General features: G+C 37.3%; 1 protein-coding gene across 3 annotated transcripts in view; it reads right to left on the minus strand.

Annotated features, from left to right (window-relative positions):
• Positions 1-17740, minus strand: part of eag (ether a go-go) — an 88301-nt gene that overhangs the window by 40283 nt on the left and 30278 nt on the right. For all 3 annotated transcript variants that reach the window (XM_065236887.1, XM_065236890.1, XM_065236888.1), the window contains exon 2: positions 17005-17416. In XM_065236887.1, coding sequence (XP_065092959.1) covers positions 17005-17083 — 79 coding nt within the window. In that variant the 5' untranslated portion in view covers positions 17084-17416. The remainder of the gene's footprint in view (positions 1-17004; positions 17417-17740) is intronic.

A 17740-nucleotide genomic window follows, 5' to 3' on the forward strand; every position in this document is an offset into this window, starting at 1 on the left:
CGAAAGTTGAATCTTCGCAGAGCCATAGATTCCATTTTTATTTCATTTCTACAAAACTTATTTCAGAATCGAACTTGTCTTCACAGACTGTGTGAAGAAAAACCATGCATCATCGAGCACAACCCGTTCCGTTCCAAAATCGTCCTCATCACAACCTCCAAAACAACCATCTACCCTCTCGACATCTCGAGTGGATTTCCCGGTTCATCATACCACCTAGCGCTGTTCTACTGATTGGTAATAATATTTACCCGGAGTTCACCGCACTCGTGGTTAAAGCAAAGCGCCCGGCATGCAAACCGCTCATCAAAATCGCCATCGCCATCCGGTACCCATGCTCGGCATAACCATCATTCCAAAACCACAACCAAAACGGCCCTATTCAGGGCCACCAATAATTTGACAAAGAGTTAGTTTTGAAGACAATTTCTTTCCAGAATATCACAGTTGCACTTAAATTTGAGGACTATACTGGGGTGTGGGAACGCTGGAAGGGGAGATGCTGTCTGTCTTCGAACTACCAACATCATTCCAAAGCTCCTCCAGGGCGACAGAGTAGAGCAAACCCAACAACATCAGCCCAACAAAACGGCCCTTTTCAGGGCCACCAAACTTTCACAAAAGAGTTATTAAGTAATATTCCTAAAATATAATATACACAATTAAGTACAACACATAACAGACGTTATCCAACGCCAACCCTGCGGTCGTATCTAGTATACAACCCTTCCAACTTTTTTTTTCATTTCCTTCATCTCTTTTCAGAAAGCGAGTAATGGCGCTATAACCATAGGCCATATACACGCTAACTTGAAAGTACTCATTAATGAGTAAAAAAAGACCCATTTTGAAGAAAAGTGGCTTAACTCATTAATGATTAAACAATTTTACCCATTAATGAGTATCTGTTACCCATTAATGATTAACAATTACTCATTAATGGGTAAAAAATTTACTCATTTAATGAGTTAAGCCACTTTTCTTCAAAATGGGTCTTTTTCAACCATTAATGGGTACTTTCAAGTTAGCGTGTAGGACTAGGACAAGAGTTAGTGCTCATGTCCGGACCACTAAAGAAAGATGGAGCATCCCTTAACATTTTTAGACTAGATGCTCCCAACGACCAATAATTTATAAATAACAATACAACGGAACGTACGGTACGAGATGTCCACGTTTCATCCATTTATTGGATTCTGAAGCATTGGGTTTAAATCTTTGACTTAAACAGGCCCGATGTTTCTGAATCATCTTAACATATACCAAATAGACAAGAAAAATGATGGAGGTATATTTATCATTTTCCAGGATGCTTTCATGAACTGGCTGTGTTGGTGTTAGATTAGATTAGATTAGGATTAGGTAAATTTTCTGATAATTTGAGAAAATATATTGACGGAACTGGGGAACCACGAAATACATTCCAAAATCGCCAAAAACTACCAACATTTAAAAAAACTACTTTCAAACCGCCACATCTCGAAAAGGGTGCGACTTAGCAAAAAAAAATATACAGGTTCTTTTTGACTGTAAATATATCATATATATCAATATATCAAGTCGAAAAAATAATTGAACAAAGTTTTGGATTTTTTTAAAATCACAACTGTATTGTTCACCGTTTCTACATCTTGACATATATTGGAATAGGTGGCATTCATTGTCCCCTAAAACATATAACATGTTTAGAGTTTTTTTTTCAAATAGATACAGATATTCCCTCCAATTTTCTGAAGATAAGCTTAACATTTTTCTATTGGCTTTTTTTTTCAAAATTAATGCTCGATTTAAAATGGTGACCTGATAATGTAAAATGGCATTTTTAGAACGTTACTGAAAATTATCAGCAAAAATAAAAGAAAATACGAAAATTAATAGATTTGTGTCAGATTGCGAAAATTAACAGATGTAAGTCGAGTCGAGTCATTTCTGGTCACTGGTCTATTTTGATATTGCATAAGTAATGCCTTAATTGATATTTAAGGAGCTGGATCAAAACCATTTTAGTTTTCGAATAATATTTGATCAATGGAATGGTGGAAAAAATAGGCCATGGAAATTTGGGTTAAATAAATTGAAAACATAATTTCATGTAGTGATTTGCTTAATGAGTCCTAATTTGATGAAGTTTAAAGAACATTTAAAAAGTGTTGTGATGGTCCATTAGGTCAAATGCCATTATATCAAATATCATGTGTATTATTAGACTAACATTTCAGTTGTTGTTGATTTTTCATAATACGGTGTCTGTATTGTTCTGTGTGTTACACAAGATGTCAACAACAATATAATCATGGCAATAATATGCTCCTGAAAATCAGCTATTTTTTTAAAGATACAAATACATTAATTTTAAGGTCTCGTCCTTTTAAACTCAACTTTTCAAAATGTTCACGTAAATCTTTTAATTTATCATAGTGCCAGAATCTTAAAAAGTTTGTTTAGTTGATCTCAAAATGAAGACTTTGATCAAGATCCTATTTAAAAAATATATATTAAATACTTTTGAAACGCAAACACTAATATTTTCTAGTATCATTACTTTTCGAAGTCAAAGAGTGAAGCTCTATAGCGGCGATTTTTAGTACTTTTTGAATTTTTTTTTTGCTCAAAATAAGAAGCAAAATATCACTCAGGTAGGGGAAAAGTTGGCTTCGGCAATACCTTAACCTATTATCGTCAGGGGGGTAAACAAAGTCCTAGAGCACTCAAATTTGGCCAATAGTTGCTCTGAAACACAATGTATCCACATTCCAAAATTGAGCTCTCAAGGACTTTGTTTACCCCCCTGACGATAATAGGTTAAGGTATTGCCGAAGCCAACTTTTCCCCTATATTATTTCTAGAAAGAATTTATTTTTCTCAACAACTTTGTCTCAGACTTCATTTCGATAAGAAGTGACGTTTTCGAGCTACAATTTTGAGAAATGTCAAAGACGACATTTTGATGAAAATTAGACAATGGTCGAATTTCAACGATCGCATCACTTATCAAGGTGAATCCTGATCCAACAACCTGCTAACATTATATTGCTAATGTGACCTTTGTGAGGATGCAGAGGTTAACACGGTCCCCAAAACAACAAAGGTCGCTCTAATATTCCCTCCCTACTCCCACCTGAACAATGAGAATGGAAGGTCACTCCAAACCCCATTCAGTTGATTCATTGTGCAATTTCACTGGTTCTGATCAATCACGGAGTAGCGACTATTTGATATAAAAATCCTGTTTTATTAAAATGGACGCCATTTTGTTAATTATTGATCGATTGACTTAGTCCTACTTAGGTTCCTCGATAATCATATATATTTTAAGTGTTGGGACTTGATGATCTGGGTGACCACGGAGATTCTGCGAATGGAGGTCTGTACGCAAATTTTTACTTGCATTTTCGTCGCTGCACACTGAGATATTTTTGCAGTATACTATATTTTTTTTTACCGAATATGGAACAATTGAACGTCGGTAATCCATTCGGTAATTGTATTATTTACAATTCGTTCCGTAAATTATCTTCACTCTTGAGCTGCCAAAATGTACTGACCTGGATTGTGAATTTTACATAATGATTGCTTGGGTGAGTTCGATATTATTTTTACCGAAATAACTGTAAAGCATTATTTTCATGATTGAATTGATATTATGATGTTTTTATTGATTTATTGATTATTTCTTTCATGTGTTTTCTTAAAGTTGACATAATAACAAAACAAACGATTCGTATGACTTACTATCGTACGTTGGTACAAAAATAATATTCAACAAAGAAGGACGATGTTATTGACCATACACAAATAGGCTTTTTGCATTTGATAAGGACATTAGGCTGCCTTACGTCCCAGATTGTAGCAGCAAAAAGTTAAGTATGTTCACATCGGAGAACCGAAGAAAACAAAACTTCGAAATTGTGGCAAATATTGAGATTGACAGTATGAAATTTACAAACCTATTTGGTAAGGTTATCAAATTTCTGTTACTTCACTATGGTTAGTTTCTGCAAAAGATTATTTTTACAGTACATTCGCCACACTTTTTAAAGCTTCACGAAATTACAGCCCGATACTGTTTTCCTCAGTAATTTTCATTTATTATTGTATCTATTATTATTAATTTATTTTATAAGGCTCAACCGAATTAACTTTACAGAGCCGAGGATTCTTGTTTATTATACAATACATCTAAAAACTATAGTCAAAAGGTACAACACAATAAACATTTTATCTTCCGCTATCCAATAAGCCTCCTCTACCAGAACGGGAGCCGGTTCCAGTGGTTTACTTGTATGGCAGATTCGCCAACGAGGGTCAGAGCGCTTCCATTGTAGTAATGGACGCAAAACGTGGTCAGCACTCACACATTCATCACGAAACCGTTGCTTTGCAAAGCATCGACTGAAAGAACTGCTGATGAAGAACAATGAGGAGGACCACAGGAAGACCATAGGAAAAGCGTTTTTCACAGGCAATGGGTGATAAATTTAACTATCATAACAACATTTGCTTATTCGTGCAATTTTAAATAGTGACATTTTGAAAAATTAAAGCTCCTTAATTTTAACAGAATCGTAGAAAAATGTCCTATCGATTTGCGTATTAAGAATTAAGATCCATCATCTTTGGATAAATTAGACCACTTTCATGCCACGACCGACTTTGTTTTCTGAAATTGCACCGCCAATGTTGCCTTGAAAATACATGGTGTGTTAGATTTAAACGTATGGGAACTAACATCCGATTGATGACCTTGACAAATGTCCAGAAAATACTCTTTAACAAATTTATGCTGTTCCTCTAAAGGATCTTTTTTTCGTGATCAGTGCTGAGATTTGTCATATCAGCATTTATGACAGACTTTCGCGCAATATTAACGAAATTGTTCGTCACATAGTCACTGACAAAGATTCACCTGGTAACAAAAAGTGTAATTTCGAACATTCTGTGTCACATTATTGTTATTCAAGTTGTTCAGGTCGTAGATGCTCGTTCACAATAACGGCGCCATGAAATTGTGTTGCTCAAGTCATTTAATTTCGTTACAAATTTAGTTAATATAAAAATCTATACATGTTCGTCACTGACAGCATTGTCATTGACAATTGACATGATTTGCCTTGACTGTTAGCTCAAATGAGTGACCAAAGTAGTATTGTCAATATTACCGTGTATTGTCGAGATTTTGCAGCACTAGTCGTGATGGTTAAGTAATGCTGAGCTATTAGGGTGTTCAACACAGATGAGGCTGGTAAGCTGTATGTTGTTTGGAATGAGGGTGACGCGCTTGGCATAGATGGTCCACAGTGACGCACGAAGAGCTACTGATTCCGATCCGGTGTGGCTTCTTCCTCCTTCTTCGGTGAATGAACGCTCATGTGGGCTGCAGCTCGCTGCTTTCGGACAGCCTTTCGTTCTGTACTGGAGAACAATGTTCAACGCTACGCGGCTTTACTGCTGCTGCTGACGACCGACCGGACACCACCACACACGGTGATTGAATAAGCACCGTTCAGTGAGACCGGATGGAAACCGATTTTTAAATCTGTGTTAGGGAAAGCGAAGGCAATTGGTGAAATTTTTGATCACCATTGCAACAGTTGGGCATTTATGTTATTTTCAATAGTTACTTTTTGAAAATAATGAAAGAGCTTATACTAGCAGATTTGAAAAAAAAAATTAAAATCCATCCGCTATTGACAGAGTTGTATGTGGTAAAAACCTGACCACTTTTCCTAATGCGGTCAATTTGGGTTTTTTTTTAAATTGAACCTTCAATATGTTGCCGAAAGACGCAATCCCACGTAAAAAAAATGCTATAAAACAGGCATTTTAGGCGTCCAAAAGGTAAAAGCCCGCTTAAGAGAACCTAACGATATTTTGAAAATACAATGTATGACTCATATGATTTGATAAGGTCCCACAAAGCTCCTCGGATTCATATTATACATTATACAAGACTCTGTTCTCCCTAGGTATCACGCTTGTCTTAAGTCTGTAGTACAGACTTCTCTACGACTTATTCCAGTTATGATCACTTTGCAACTTTTCATGGTAGATGTGTGCTATTCGGGTATCCTGTAGACTATTAACACAAACGAAGTGACAGACGACTAACTGGCGAAGAAATCAATTAAAATAATGTGGTTCGCTGTAATAGAATTTTCTTAGAAGCTTGTGCCATCATCCACTAGATGGGATAGTATTTTTGTTTTGGTTTTGCACAAAGTTGATTTTGTGTACAATGATTCTTTGACAGTGTGCAAAGAGTGCGTATCATTTTGTCATTTTTTTATGCATTTCAGTTTTGAGTAGAGTGAAAGAGATAGAACCAAAACATTCTAGTACATTTGGTGAAAATGCTAGTTCAATCCAGTAGTAGTGTTGCCATGTGGTTCAATCCAGTAGTAGTGGTGTTGCCATGTGGTACACTGAAAAGTTGCAATAGCAGGTTAGTCACCAAAGTTTTCGAGCCGCTCCGTCTGTCACTTCGTTAAGATATACACTGTCCATAAAAGCATAACAGTCCCATATGATTTTTTATCAGCAATGAGTTATCCATTAGAATCGACTGTAAACTACCTGTAGCTTACATTGTGCACTAAAAGTAACATGTTTTGTTCAGAAAATATGGTGAACAATACCAAAACATGGTTGTCCCATCCATAAGAGTCTACGGATAAATAAATTTATATTATGGTGTCTACGATTTTAGTAAGAACATAGAACACAATTTAAATGAGTTTATAAAGATCATCAAGATCTATGCTTCAGATATTTTTGTTAACACTACTTTCCATCTCACATGAAAAGATGGGATCTTACGATGCTACACCCATTCCGGTCATCTTCCAAGGCTTTGATACTTGATTTTTTTTTTTGTGCTCGACAAAGCTCTATGAGTTTATTTTATCGAGCATTTAAAAAACCTGAACACTCCTCATTTTGTAGGTGAGAGCGTGCAGCCTCTATTTTAATATTTTCTCTTCAGTTATCAAAATGGCGTCCAAGCAAAAGGAGCTACGCATCAAAATGTTGCACGCGCATCGCGAAAATCCAAAATACTCGCACGCTGAGTTAGCGAAACCGTAAAAAGTGGCCAAATCAACTGTCACCAACGTAATACAACACGGGAAAAAAAGAGTTCCCATATTCGTGAACCACAGCCGTGAACCATAGTTCACGGTGTATATTTGAGAAAATTTTGTTCTGGATAGTTGGCCGTGATTTTTAGTTCATGGTCCGTTCCCGTTTTCGGGAACGGGTTTTTTTTCCGAGAAGTGTCAGGAACGTTTGTCGACAGCCAGGAAGCCTGGATCGGGAGGAAAACGAAAGCCGGAAACCGCAGCGATGACAAAAAGAGCTGCCAGCGGTTTCAAGCGGAACCCCAACCTCTCCTTCCGAGATGTCGCAAACAAGCTGGGAGTTTCGTCTACAACCGTGCTCGAGGTAAAAAACGAGGTAGTGACTCCAAATCGTAACGATAAACAAAACAAGACGGCCAAAACACGATCCCACGAAGCTGCACACGCTGATGCTGACGAAGTTCGATTGCGTGGTAATGGATGACGAAACGTCAAGGCAGATTTCAAAAAGCTTCCTGGGCAAGAGTTTTATACGGCACCGGAAGGGGAAAGATAGCAGACATTTTCAAGCATATGGAACTGTTGAAATTCGCTAAGAAATATCTGGTTTGGCTGGCTATCTGTACCTATGGCTTAAAAAATGACATTTTCATTGCAACCGGAACCGTCAACTAGGAAATTTCCGTGTCTGGAAAAACGTCTGCTACCTTTTCTGAAGCAACACGATTGTTCCGTGCTGTTTTGGCTGGATTTGGCATCCTGCCATTACGGAAAAAGGCCAGGGAGTGGTATGCCGCCAGCAACGTGCAGGTTGTGCCCAAGGAAAAGAACCCCCCCTCCGTACAAGCCAGAGCTCCGCCCAATTGAAAAATATTAGGCATTCGTCAAGCAGAACCTAAATAAGACCCCCCCCTGTTTGAAGTGCGAAGCAGTTTAACAAAGTGGACGAGGTGTATAGAATCTGATGGCAGCAGTTAAACAAAAGACCCAACAATTCGGATTCGGTCACCCGGAAGCATAGCTGAATATTTTTCTCTATTTTATACTAATTTAATTTAAAAAAGAAAAATTATTTAATTTTTTTAATGTAATCAATTTACACGCATTCTATTTGGCTAAATTTTGATCGTAACACTATTTAGTATAATACCTTGTTGAATCAGTAGAACATTACAATCTGAACTACAGGATAATTTGTAACATAAAATATTGATGTCCTACGAAGCTCTACAGATTCGTATGTTTGAGCTTGTAGAAATTCTTCCAGCACGATTTGGAGAATCTATTATGCGTTTCATAGGATATATTAAAGTATTACGAGCATTTTTCTTGACATATAATTTTAAAACATATCCTATAACTCACTGTAAATAAGAGGATCAGAACTCTAAATTAATTTGGACGTCCTAGATCATCAAAAAAACTATAAATTCAAGAATACTTAACTTTTTGTGCGCGACCAAATCATAACAAAAAGAATTAAAAGTTCCTGAGGCTAAGACAAAAATGCAATATTTTTAATAGTCGTTTTAATATTTAAAATTATAAATTTAAAACGAAAATTATGAGTTACGTTTACAAATTTCCATATCGATTGGAACCTGTTTCATAAAAATCGGTTCAGAACTGCTGATCAAGTTTTATGATAAATAGATAAAGATTAGAGACAGGATCATTGAACAATTTAAGCATGCGGAAAAGTGCTTTGCATTGCAGATAGGTGTCATTCAACTAATTCTATACAGTTAGATAATTCGTCAGTGGAAGTGCCTTTGTATAAGACATGCTCTTGTTCTTCGAATAGTTTGAAATTTCCGATAATCAACAATTACGAGACTTGACTGCTATAGCCTTGGATTAAGAGATAAACCAGCCCAAGGCTGAAAATCTCTCTAATAAAGCAAAAAAAATATCCTTGGATTGATGACATTTAGTCATAAACTCGAAATGAGTTCCTTTGCTGTACTCAGAAAGACGTGTATATTTATTATTTATTCGATGCTAATGTTGTATTGAAAATATATTTTAATTAGTTTCCCACTTTCTCTTCAAAAAATAAAATCAATAGGATAAAATCATTAGTAATTTGCTTCCCTGTTTTAATTCTTTAAACTATTCCCCTCAAAATATATCACTTATTATTGCTTCAAAAATATCTGAAAATGTGAAACTATTTAACGGTTTAAACGTGAGAAACAAACCGTTAAACATTTCCATTCTCACTGACCAAAATAAACTTACATTTTTGCAAATTTGTTTGCTTTTTCTCCTAGGGGAAAAGTTGGCTTCGGCAATACCTTAACCTATTATCGTCAGGGGGTAAACAAAGTCCTAGAGCACTCAAATTTGGCCAATAGTTGCTCTGAAACACAATGTATCCATATGCCAAAATTGAGCTCTCAAGGATGTTGTTTACCCCCTGACGATAATAGGTTAAGGTATTGCCGAAGCCAACTTTTCCCCTATTTATTTTTTGAAGGCTAAACATAACTACGAATACACTGGGGGAGGGAGGGGATTCATGAAATGTCTACGGTTGTCTACGGAGGAGGAGGGGAGATTTAAAAATTAGATAAAACTTTCTACGTATTAATAGGCACTTTCTTATAACATTGTTATCCTCCTCCTTTAATTTGATATTTTGATCATTCAAATCGGCCCAGTGGTTCATAACTTCATAACTTATTTTATTTTTAATAAAGATCAAATTTAATTAAAACAATCTCAAATAATTTTATTAATATCACCATAAATGTATTGTTGTTAACATTCATACCTCTCATGCCACTTCTAGCACTTTGGTACATCTAGCACTTTGGCAGGTATTATTCGAAAACTACCTTAGGTTAGCTAGGTTAGTTAGGCATAATGAATGGCAATCGCAGTAGTACTATAGTTGAATAAACTCCCTCAGTCACTTCAGCACTTTTAAGCAGTGCTGTGCTTTGTCACTGAAATTGAAAGATTTCACGCGAAATTGACAAAATTACTTTTGACACCGCCATTGGAATAATTGACCCTCACCATAAACCTTTCGTCAATGATATCAAGTAACCTGGTGATGAAAAGTGTAATTTGTTTTTTTTGGCACTTTCTTGGGTCATTCGACTTGTCCGGGGGTAAGAGTTGAACTCGTGATTTTGGCGTGAGAGGTATGGATCTTAACCACTACGCCGTGGTCGTCTCCCAGTGTAATTTCTTTAATTCTGTATCACATTATTGTTATCCAGACAGTTAAAAACGTAGATGCTGGTTTACTTTCACGGCTCCATGTATTTTTTGTGCTGAATTCAAATCAAAAATTTCGAAACAAATTTAGCTAATAAAAAAACTGCACAATTTACATGGTATACATTTAAAATCGTTTTTTTTTTAGTTTGTGACGAAAAATGTTTTTGGGGTGGGTCTACTTAACTGTTCCCTTTTCTCTTTTAATATGTATGGAGGTCTCCAACAACTGTGCAAAATTTGAATGAATTTGGTTATAATCTGGATTTGCGGGAGAATTTTAAATTATATATGGAAAAATGTTAGGTGAAACGGACCAATCCTATTCTTTATCTTACCAAAAATCAAAATATTGCTAAAATTTCACCAAATCTCGGATTTAGATTGAGAATACTGTACAAAATAAAGATTGTACTCGAAAAAAAAAATTCAACACATTATTTTGTGTATAACTTTTTATTGCATGGGTAAAAATTAAAGAAATTTTGAGAAAAACTAGTTTAGAATGTAATGTTTACATGGTGGCCAAATCTCGCACCAGGAAGCTGTACCGCGAGTGGTTATTGCAGCCAAAATGCATCGTAATGGACGACGAGACGTACAATAAAGCGGACGCCTAGCAGATCCCCGGCCTGGAGATTTTCGTCGGTATGTCCCGCCTGGATGTTCCGGAGAAGTTCCGGAAGAAGAAGATCGAAAAATTGGCAGGCGATCTGTGGGTGCGGCAAATTCAGCAAGCCGTACATAACGACCGGCACCATCAATGGCCAAATATATAAAGAAGAATGCCAGCTGTCCTTCCTCCGGGCCCACGAAGGTGACACTCTGTTTTGGCCGGATCTGGCATCGTGCCCATTACGCGAAACCGGTGATGGAGTGGTACGAAGCCAACGATGTTGTTTTTGTAACAAAGGAGGCAAATCCGTCAAACTTCACCCAATAGAAAAATTCTGGGCGATTATGAAGGGCATGTTCTGGAAAACAGGCAAGGTCTTCAAAAACGACAAGGATTTGAAGAAAGAGTGGATGAAAGCATGTAAGAAAGATGGCGCAGGATTTGATGGGTAACGTTAAGTCCAAAGTGCGGGCATTTAGCCTAGGAGAAGAGGTTTTTTTTTCCTTGATTTAAGAGATGAACTAGCCTATGGCTAAAAATCTCTATAATAAAGAAAAAAAAAAAATTTCCTTGATTTGTTTTCCGTCGATCTTGTTTTCCGTGCTGAGCACCAATGCTACTGACGCCAAGGAGGCAGCTCTCACACCTGGACCCTACCACCTATCGACCCATCAACTCATGAACCGGGGACCAACGGCTCTACTTCTCTTCCGAAGGAAGGCGTGATCGGAGATGTTAGGCCTCAGAACATCCCGGCGGCGCCGAATGGGACTTAACCCAGGCCTGCTGGAGTGAGAGGTAATCACGCTTACCACTACACCACCGGTGCCGCTAGGAGAAGAGGTTGGATTAACTAACTTTTCAAAAACATAGCTAATATGTGTTTATTTATTCCCTGAGAGTTTCAAAAATATCCGACTTAAAATGAATTTTTTTTTTATTCATTTTTTTCGAGTACAGTCTTTAACTTTGCTGAAGACTGAAAATCAATTTGATCATTGTAAAAAAATAACCGTCGGACGGGGCTACTTTTGATTCGGGGGGCTACTTTGGGCACACTCAAGTGTGTTGACCCAAATGAAGTAAATTAAAGGATCTATTGAATGTTTGCCAGCAACTTGTCATTGGGACTGCAGTATAGTCGATCGTATACAGTCCACAGCAAATATTATTAAGCGCTTCTCAGAATTTTGCGGAAAAGTTTACTAGTACTCGTACAAAGTGTACCAACCCAAAATCGTTGTTGAAACTTGTAAAAACATGCACAAGCTCTTCTCCGGAGTTGATAAGTATTCGTAATACCGGATAGTGTAAAACTAGTTTATGGCAATTCTCCATATTAGATCTCCACCATACCAGAAATGCATGATTATATTCAATTTCTGTCAAACCAATCATTTGACTGACTGCGAATTTTGTATAGGTTATTTGTTTTTGGATGGCGTTTATGATGTCGATTCATTTTGTCCATTTAATAAGCAAAAAAGATTAAAATTTATCACGTGTTCAAAGTAGCCCCTTTGATAACATTCCGACTTGATGGCTATATGGCGAACATTTTGATAGTCGTTCATATGCTTCTCATTACACACTATTGGATGTACACCACATCCTATTATCATTTTATTTATTTTATACGAACATGTTAGCTTAGCGTTAGCGTTAGCGTTGTTATTATACTTCGTAGATTGGATACTAGCGACACTCACGTCTCTTCTGAAATTCTCAGTTAGACTACCTTCAGGAATAATGCTGGGGAGTAAACATTGGTTCCAATCTAAACAAGAGTAACAGAAGCATGACTGTCGCTATTCCCGGCCACGCGCATTTTTACCATAACTAGGGATAGGGAAGGAAATGTTGATGTAGTACTTACTTAACGAGAGGCCACCGACTTAGCGACACCCTCATAAATGCTACGGAGTTGGAGGGTTGGGTAGGGTATTCGGTTAGGATTCACCTCAAGTTGGCGATGCAACCAAAAGTATGTATTGTTTATTTGTTGTTTATTTAATCTCTCGATAGCCGACTATCGAAAGAACATATTCATTTTGTTTAGTGATCATGAATTTTTAGAGTCATGACGGAGACCTTGGGATTAAACCCATGATTTTCTGCTCAGTAAGCAAAACCAATCCCTCCAGGGTCATCGAGCATCTCAGATCCACAACGCTTCGCGACAATACAGGACTACAGAGGTTAATGTTCAATATCAAATATACAAATGATGGTGGCGATTTATTGTGCTGTGGAAGAGCTTGGGGTTAAATCCATGATTTTCTGCTCAGTAAGCAAAATCGATCCCTCCAGGTGCATCGAGCATCTCATAATTCACAGCGCTTCGCGTCAAAGTACGAATATATGAATGAACTATCTATTATTGAATAACTATTATTTACGATGATTACACGAAAGAAATAAAATATAAACTACAAACAAAACGTGACTACTAAAATCTCAAAAAGATATTCTCACAAATATATTTCACGCAACCAGGAATGTCAAAACCATTAGACGCTATAATGATACTCTGCACATTAGAGTGTTTCAGCGTTATATGGAAAAAAGTCAAAGTCTGGAATTTCAAACGCTACCCTCTGGAATGGTAGTTTTGGGGGTCAGAAACACCCTGCCAAAATTTGAAGTCATTTGGTTCACGGGAACCCCTCGCTCAAACGGCTTGAAGTTTGTATGGGGAAAATCGATAAAATGTATGGGGGAGCGAGCCACTTTCACATTCGTGGCTCAAGGTGGCGCTGTAGTGGGTCAATTTTCTTCGTGTAGCACCTTTGAAGTATTGGGAACATCTTGGCTCAAGACCGGATGTGAATCCGAGTTACCTCCGAAAAGTTATTAGCGTTTCAAACGAACACCACCTGCTTCACTTGTTTAACCATGAAATTGGTTGAAATTTTCACAGTGAGTAGAAAAATGTTCGAAATTTTGGTCTACTAAAAATTGGAACAGATTGGCCAAGTGGTTCCGGTTTTATTCCGGGTTTCCGAGAGGCCATCGGGGGGAGAAAAGGTACCAGTCGTCTACATCAAGGTGGTGCTGAAAATCCACAGCAACAGGCATCTATGGGTAGTGCTGATTAATATTTTAACAAAATCAACCCATAACCTGGTTCTAAATATGTTCTGGATTATTATGTATTTTTGATCAAAGTAGGCCTTGATTATTCTCTGCAACTATATGAAATGTAGTAAATTAATGATTTTAGATATATAAGCGTTTCAATGACTCCAAGTGGTCACTAGATGATCCGCCGGAAGATCCGAAACATCCGTAAAATTTAGTGCTACATAAATTCGATCAAGTAGGCCTTGATTTTTCTCTGCAACAATGAGAAATGTTGTAAAATGGTGATTTTTCATATGTTAGCTGTTCAATGGCTCCGAGTTATCACCAGATGGTCCGCTGGTAGATACGGAACATCCGTAAAATTGATTGCTGTGTGAATTTGATCAAAGTAGGCCTTGATTTTCCTCCGCAATTATATGGAATACAGTAAAATGGTGACTTCTGAAATATTAGCTGGTCATTGGCTCCAAATGGTCACCAGATGACCCACCGAAAGATCTGGAACATCCGTAAAATTGGTTGCTAAGTAAATTTCATCAAAGTATGCCTTGATTTTTCATTGCAACTGTATATAATGTAGTAAAATTATGATTTTTTATATATTAGCTGTTCACTGGCTCCAAGTGGCTCGCCGAAAGATCCGGAACATCCGTAAAATGTATTGCTGCGTAAATTTGATTAAAGTAGGCCTTGATTTTGCTCTGCAACTACGTGAAATGTAGTAAAATGGTGATTTTTGTTATATTAGCGGTTCAATTGTTCCGAGTGGTCACGACATAACCCGCTGGAAGATCCGGAAAATCTGATAAATTTATTGCTGTGTAAATTTGATCAAAGTAGGCCTTGATTTTACTCTGCAACTATGTGCAGTGTAGTTAAATGGTGATATTAGATACATTAGCTGTTCAATGGCTCGGAGTAGTCACCAGATGGTCCGTGAGAAGATCCGTAACATCCGTAAAATTGATTTATGTGTAAATTTTATCAAAGCAGGCCTTGCTTGTTCCCTGCAACTAAATGGAATGTAGTAAAATAGTGATATTTTGTATATTCGCTGGTCATTGGCTTCGAGTTATCACCAGGTGGTCCAGAAAATACGGAAAATCCGTAAAATTTATTGCTGCGTAAATTTGATCAAAGCAGGCCTTGATTTTGCTCTGCAACTATTGGCGTTGACGGCGACTCTGTAGCTCTTTACTCCTATGAGAAAATCCATAAGCAAACGTCAGACTGTGCGTGAAACATGGCGGACTTTGTACTATCCTTTCACTCCACCGAAAATTCCCATAAGAAACTGTCTATATTTGCTGGAAGAGCAAATTTTTCGACGGTGCCGTCAACGCCAATGTGAAATGAAGTAAAATGATAATTATAGATACACTAGCTGTTCAATGGATCTGAGTAGTCACCAGATGGTCCGTCATAAGATCTGGAACATTCGTAAAATTGATTTCTATGTAAATTTGAACGAAGTAGGCCTTGATTTTTCTCTGCAACTATATGGAATGTGGTAAAATGGTGATCTTGTATCGCATGCTAATGCTAATTGAATGTAACAAAAATAATATACTTAAATAAAATAAAATATTAATAAAATTATATGCAAAATTTACTAGCAGAACATTACTTTATTGGTGAGAAGTTTCTAATAAGCCCTTCCAGAAGGGTATTTTATACGAACATGTTAGCTTACACCAAAAAGTGTCAAAAGAAGCTCCGTCAGACGGTACTAATCTTTAACTTTTCACTTTAGACCAAATGTTGCACACGTTCCTACAAGCTCATATATAGTATACACTTGTAGGTATGCGCGGAACAATTGGTCTTAATTAATATAATAATATTTTTTTTCTGTGATGGCTAATCGTTTTGCTGTCTTCAACAACGTTGTTATGCATAGTATTCTCAATTTGGTGAAATTTGAGCAATATTTGAATGTTTAGCAAGCAAATGAACAGGATCTTTTCATTTCCCATACAACATTCAAAAATCCAAATCCAGATCATAACCAAATTCGTTCAAAGTTGACCGTTTTTGATGACCTCAATACACATCGGAAGAGCAGCGGGGAACAGGAGGTTGTAATCCGCCATAGAAACTTGACCCACCCTTCTGTTTCTTCGATATCGCAATGTATAGTCGAGATTTTTCAGCACTACACGGCGAATGAGATCGACTCCAATTTGAGAATCGGGTTTGTCCAGGGAAAACTTCCCGAATATGATAAAAGTAAAGAATGTTCATCAATTTTCCTCATTTTCCATCAGATTGTTGAGGTTTTCCTGAGGCACATTTACTTATTGCTGAGTTCCTGCACTTTTTGCGATTATGAGTGAACTAAACTCAAATTTGGGTCGTTCTCATTTGCCATGTATATGAGACCGGACATATTTAGGGAAAAGATTTGAATTCTCTCATTTGAAGCGTGATAGGCATGGATGCCAGGCTCATCTCCAAACCCGAACAATAATATGATCGAATCATTAAAGAACTTTTCACGAATTGGTGTAAACTGGATAGAAAAATTGCCCAAAAAATCGAAGCGATGCGATTTTACATTCATTGGGTATTAAGAAATCATTTTAATATTCAATCTCAATTACAAGCTGTGTTCTTGGTACACTAGATTTGTTTTCATTTTCAACCTTAATCACAAATTGATTTCGAATGTTTCGCTTGCGTTGCAAACAATTTACATTATTAGGCTTATGTTTTTGTTGTCGCAGCACCAACGTCGTTCGTGATGTGGACATGAAACACAAAAGGGTGTGGAAATCAACAAGGCTGCCAAGTTTTTGACTTCCCCACACTCCTTTATGTATTGTTGTGAACTTTTAAGCCTCTATTTTTAGAACCTAAATGTGAAACATATCAAGGCGCAAAAGGTAAGCTGTTTCCTTCGTAAACGATCGTATAGCAGGAAGGTTTTCAATTCAACAGACACGTAATAGGAGAATAATTTGAATTTAAAAGCATGTTTCATCAATAAATAACACTTACGCTGCGAATTAGACCGACGTATGATGTTTTCTAGAAATGTATTTTGGGGAGCTACGAGCCCCCTTCTCCCTCCTGGCATTTTGAGGCGACGTTATTCCCCAGTTGACTTTAAATCTCTTCCTGGTGCCCTGAACCCGTCAGCGCTCCTGCTTTGAATCCTTGGCGTATTCATATCCCGCCATTGCGTCGAGTTTGCTGAAGGATTCAGTTTTCAAATCATCCTACTATTACGCACACATGTTTTGTTCTATTTGCTATCCAAACACAAAACACACTTAAATAATTAGATAAAACAAACACTGCACTCTTCATGTGGCATCTTCGTCATGGAACTTGACGGACACTATTGCACTATCACCATTATTAATTCCAAATCCATTTCAGCTCAATTCCATTGCAGGTACTGATGAATCTGGAAGAAAATTGGAAAATTGAGGCATCATTAAAATCAGTTTTAATGTGAACTATTATAAAACACAGAAAGTTATCCTTTGGTTTGTTTTTTTTCCGTCGATCTTGTTTTCCGTGCTGAGCACCAATGCTACCGACGTGCCAGGAAGGCAGCTCCCACACCTGGACCCTACCTATCGACCCATCAACTCATGAACCGGGGACCAACGGCTTTACTTCCCATCCGAAGGAAGGCGTGATCAGAGATGTTATGCCTCAGAACATCCCGGCGGCGCCGACTGGGATTGAACCCAGGCTTGCTGGGGTGAGAGGTAATCACGCTTAC

This window comes from Ochlerotatus camptorhynchus, unplaced genomic scaffold, assembly GCF_037179485.1.
Source record: "Ochlerotatus camptorhynchus isolate MF236.1 unplaced genomic scaffold, CSIRO-AGI_Acam_v1.1 ptg000577l, whole genome shotgun sequence".
Classification (NCBI taxonomy): domain Eukaryota; kingdom Metazoa; phylum Arthropoda; class Insecta; order Diptera; family Culicidae; genus Ochlerotatus; species Ochlerotatus camptorhynchus.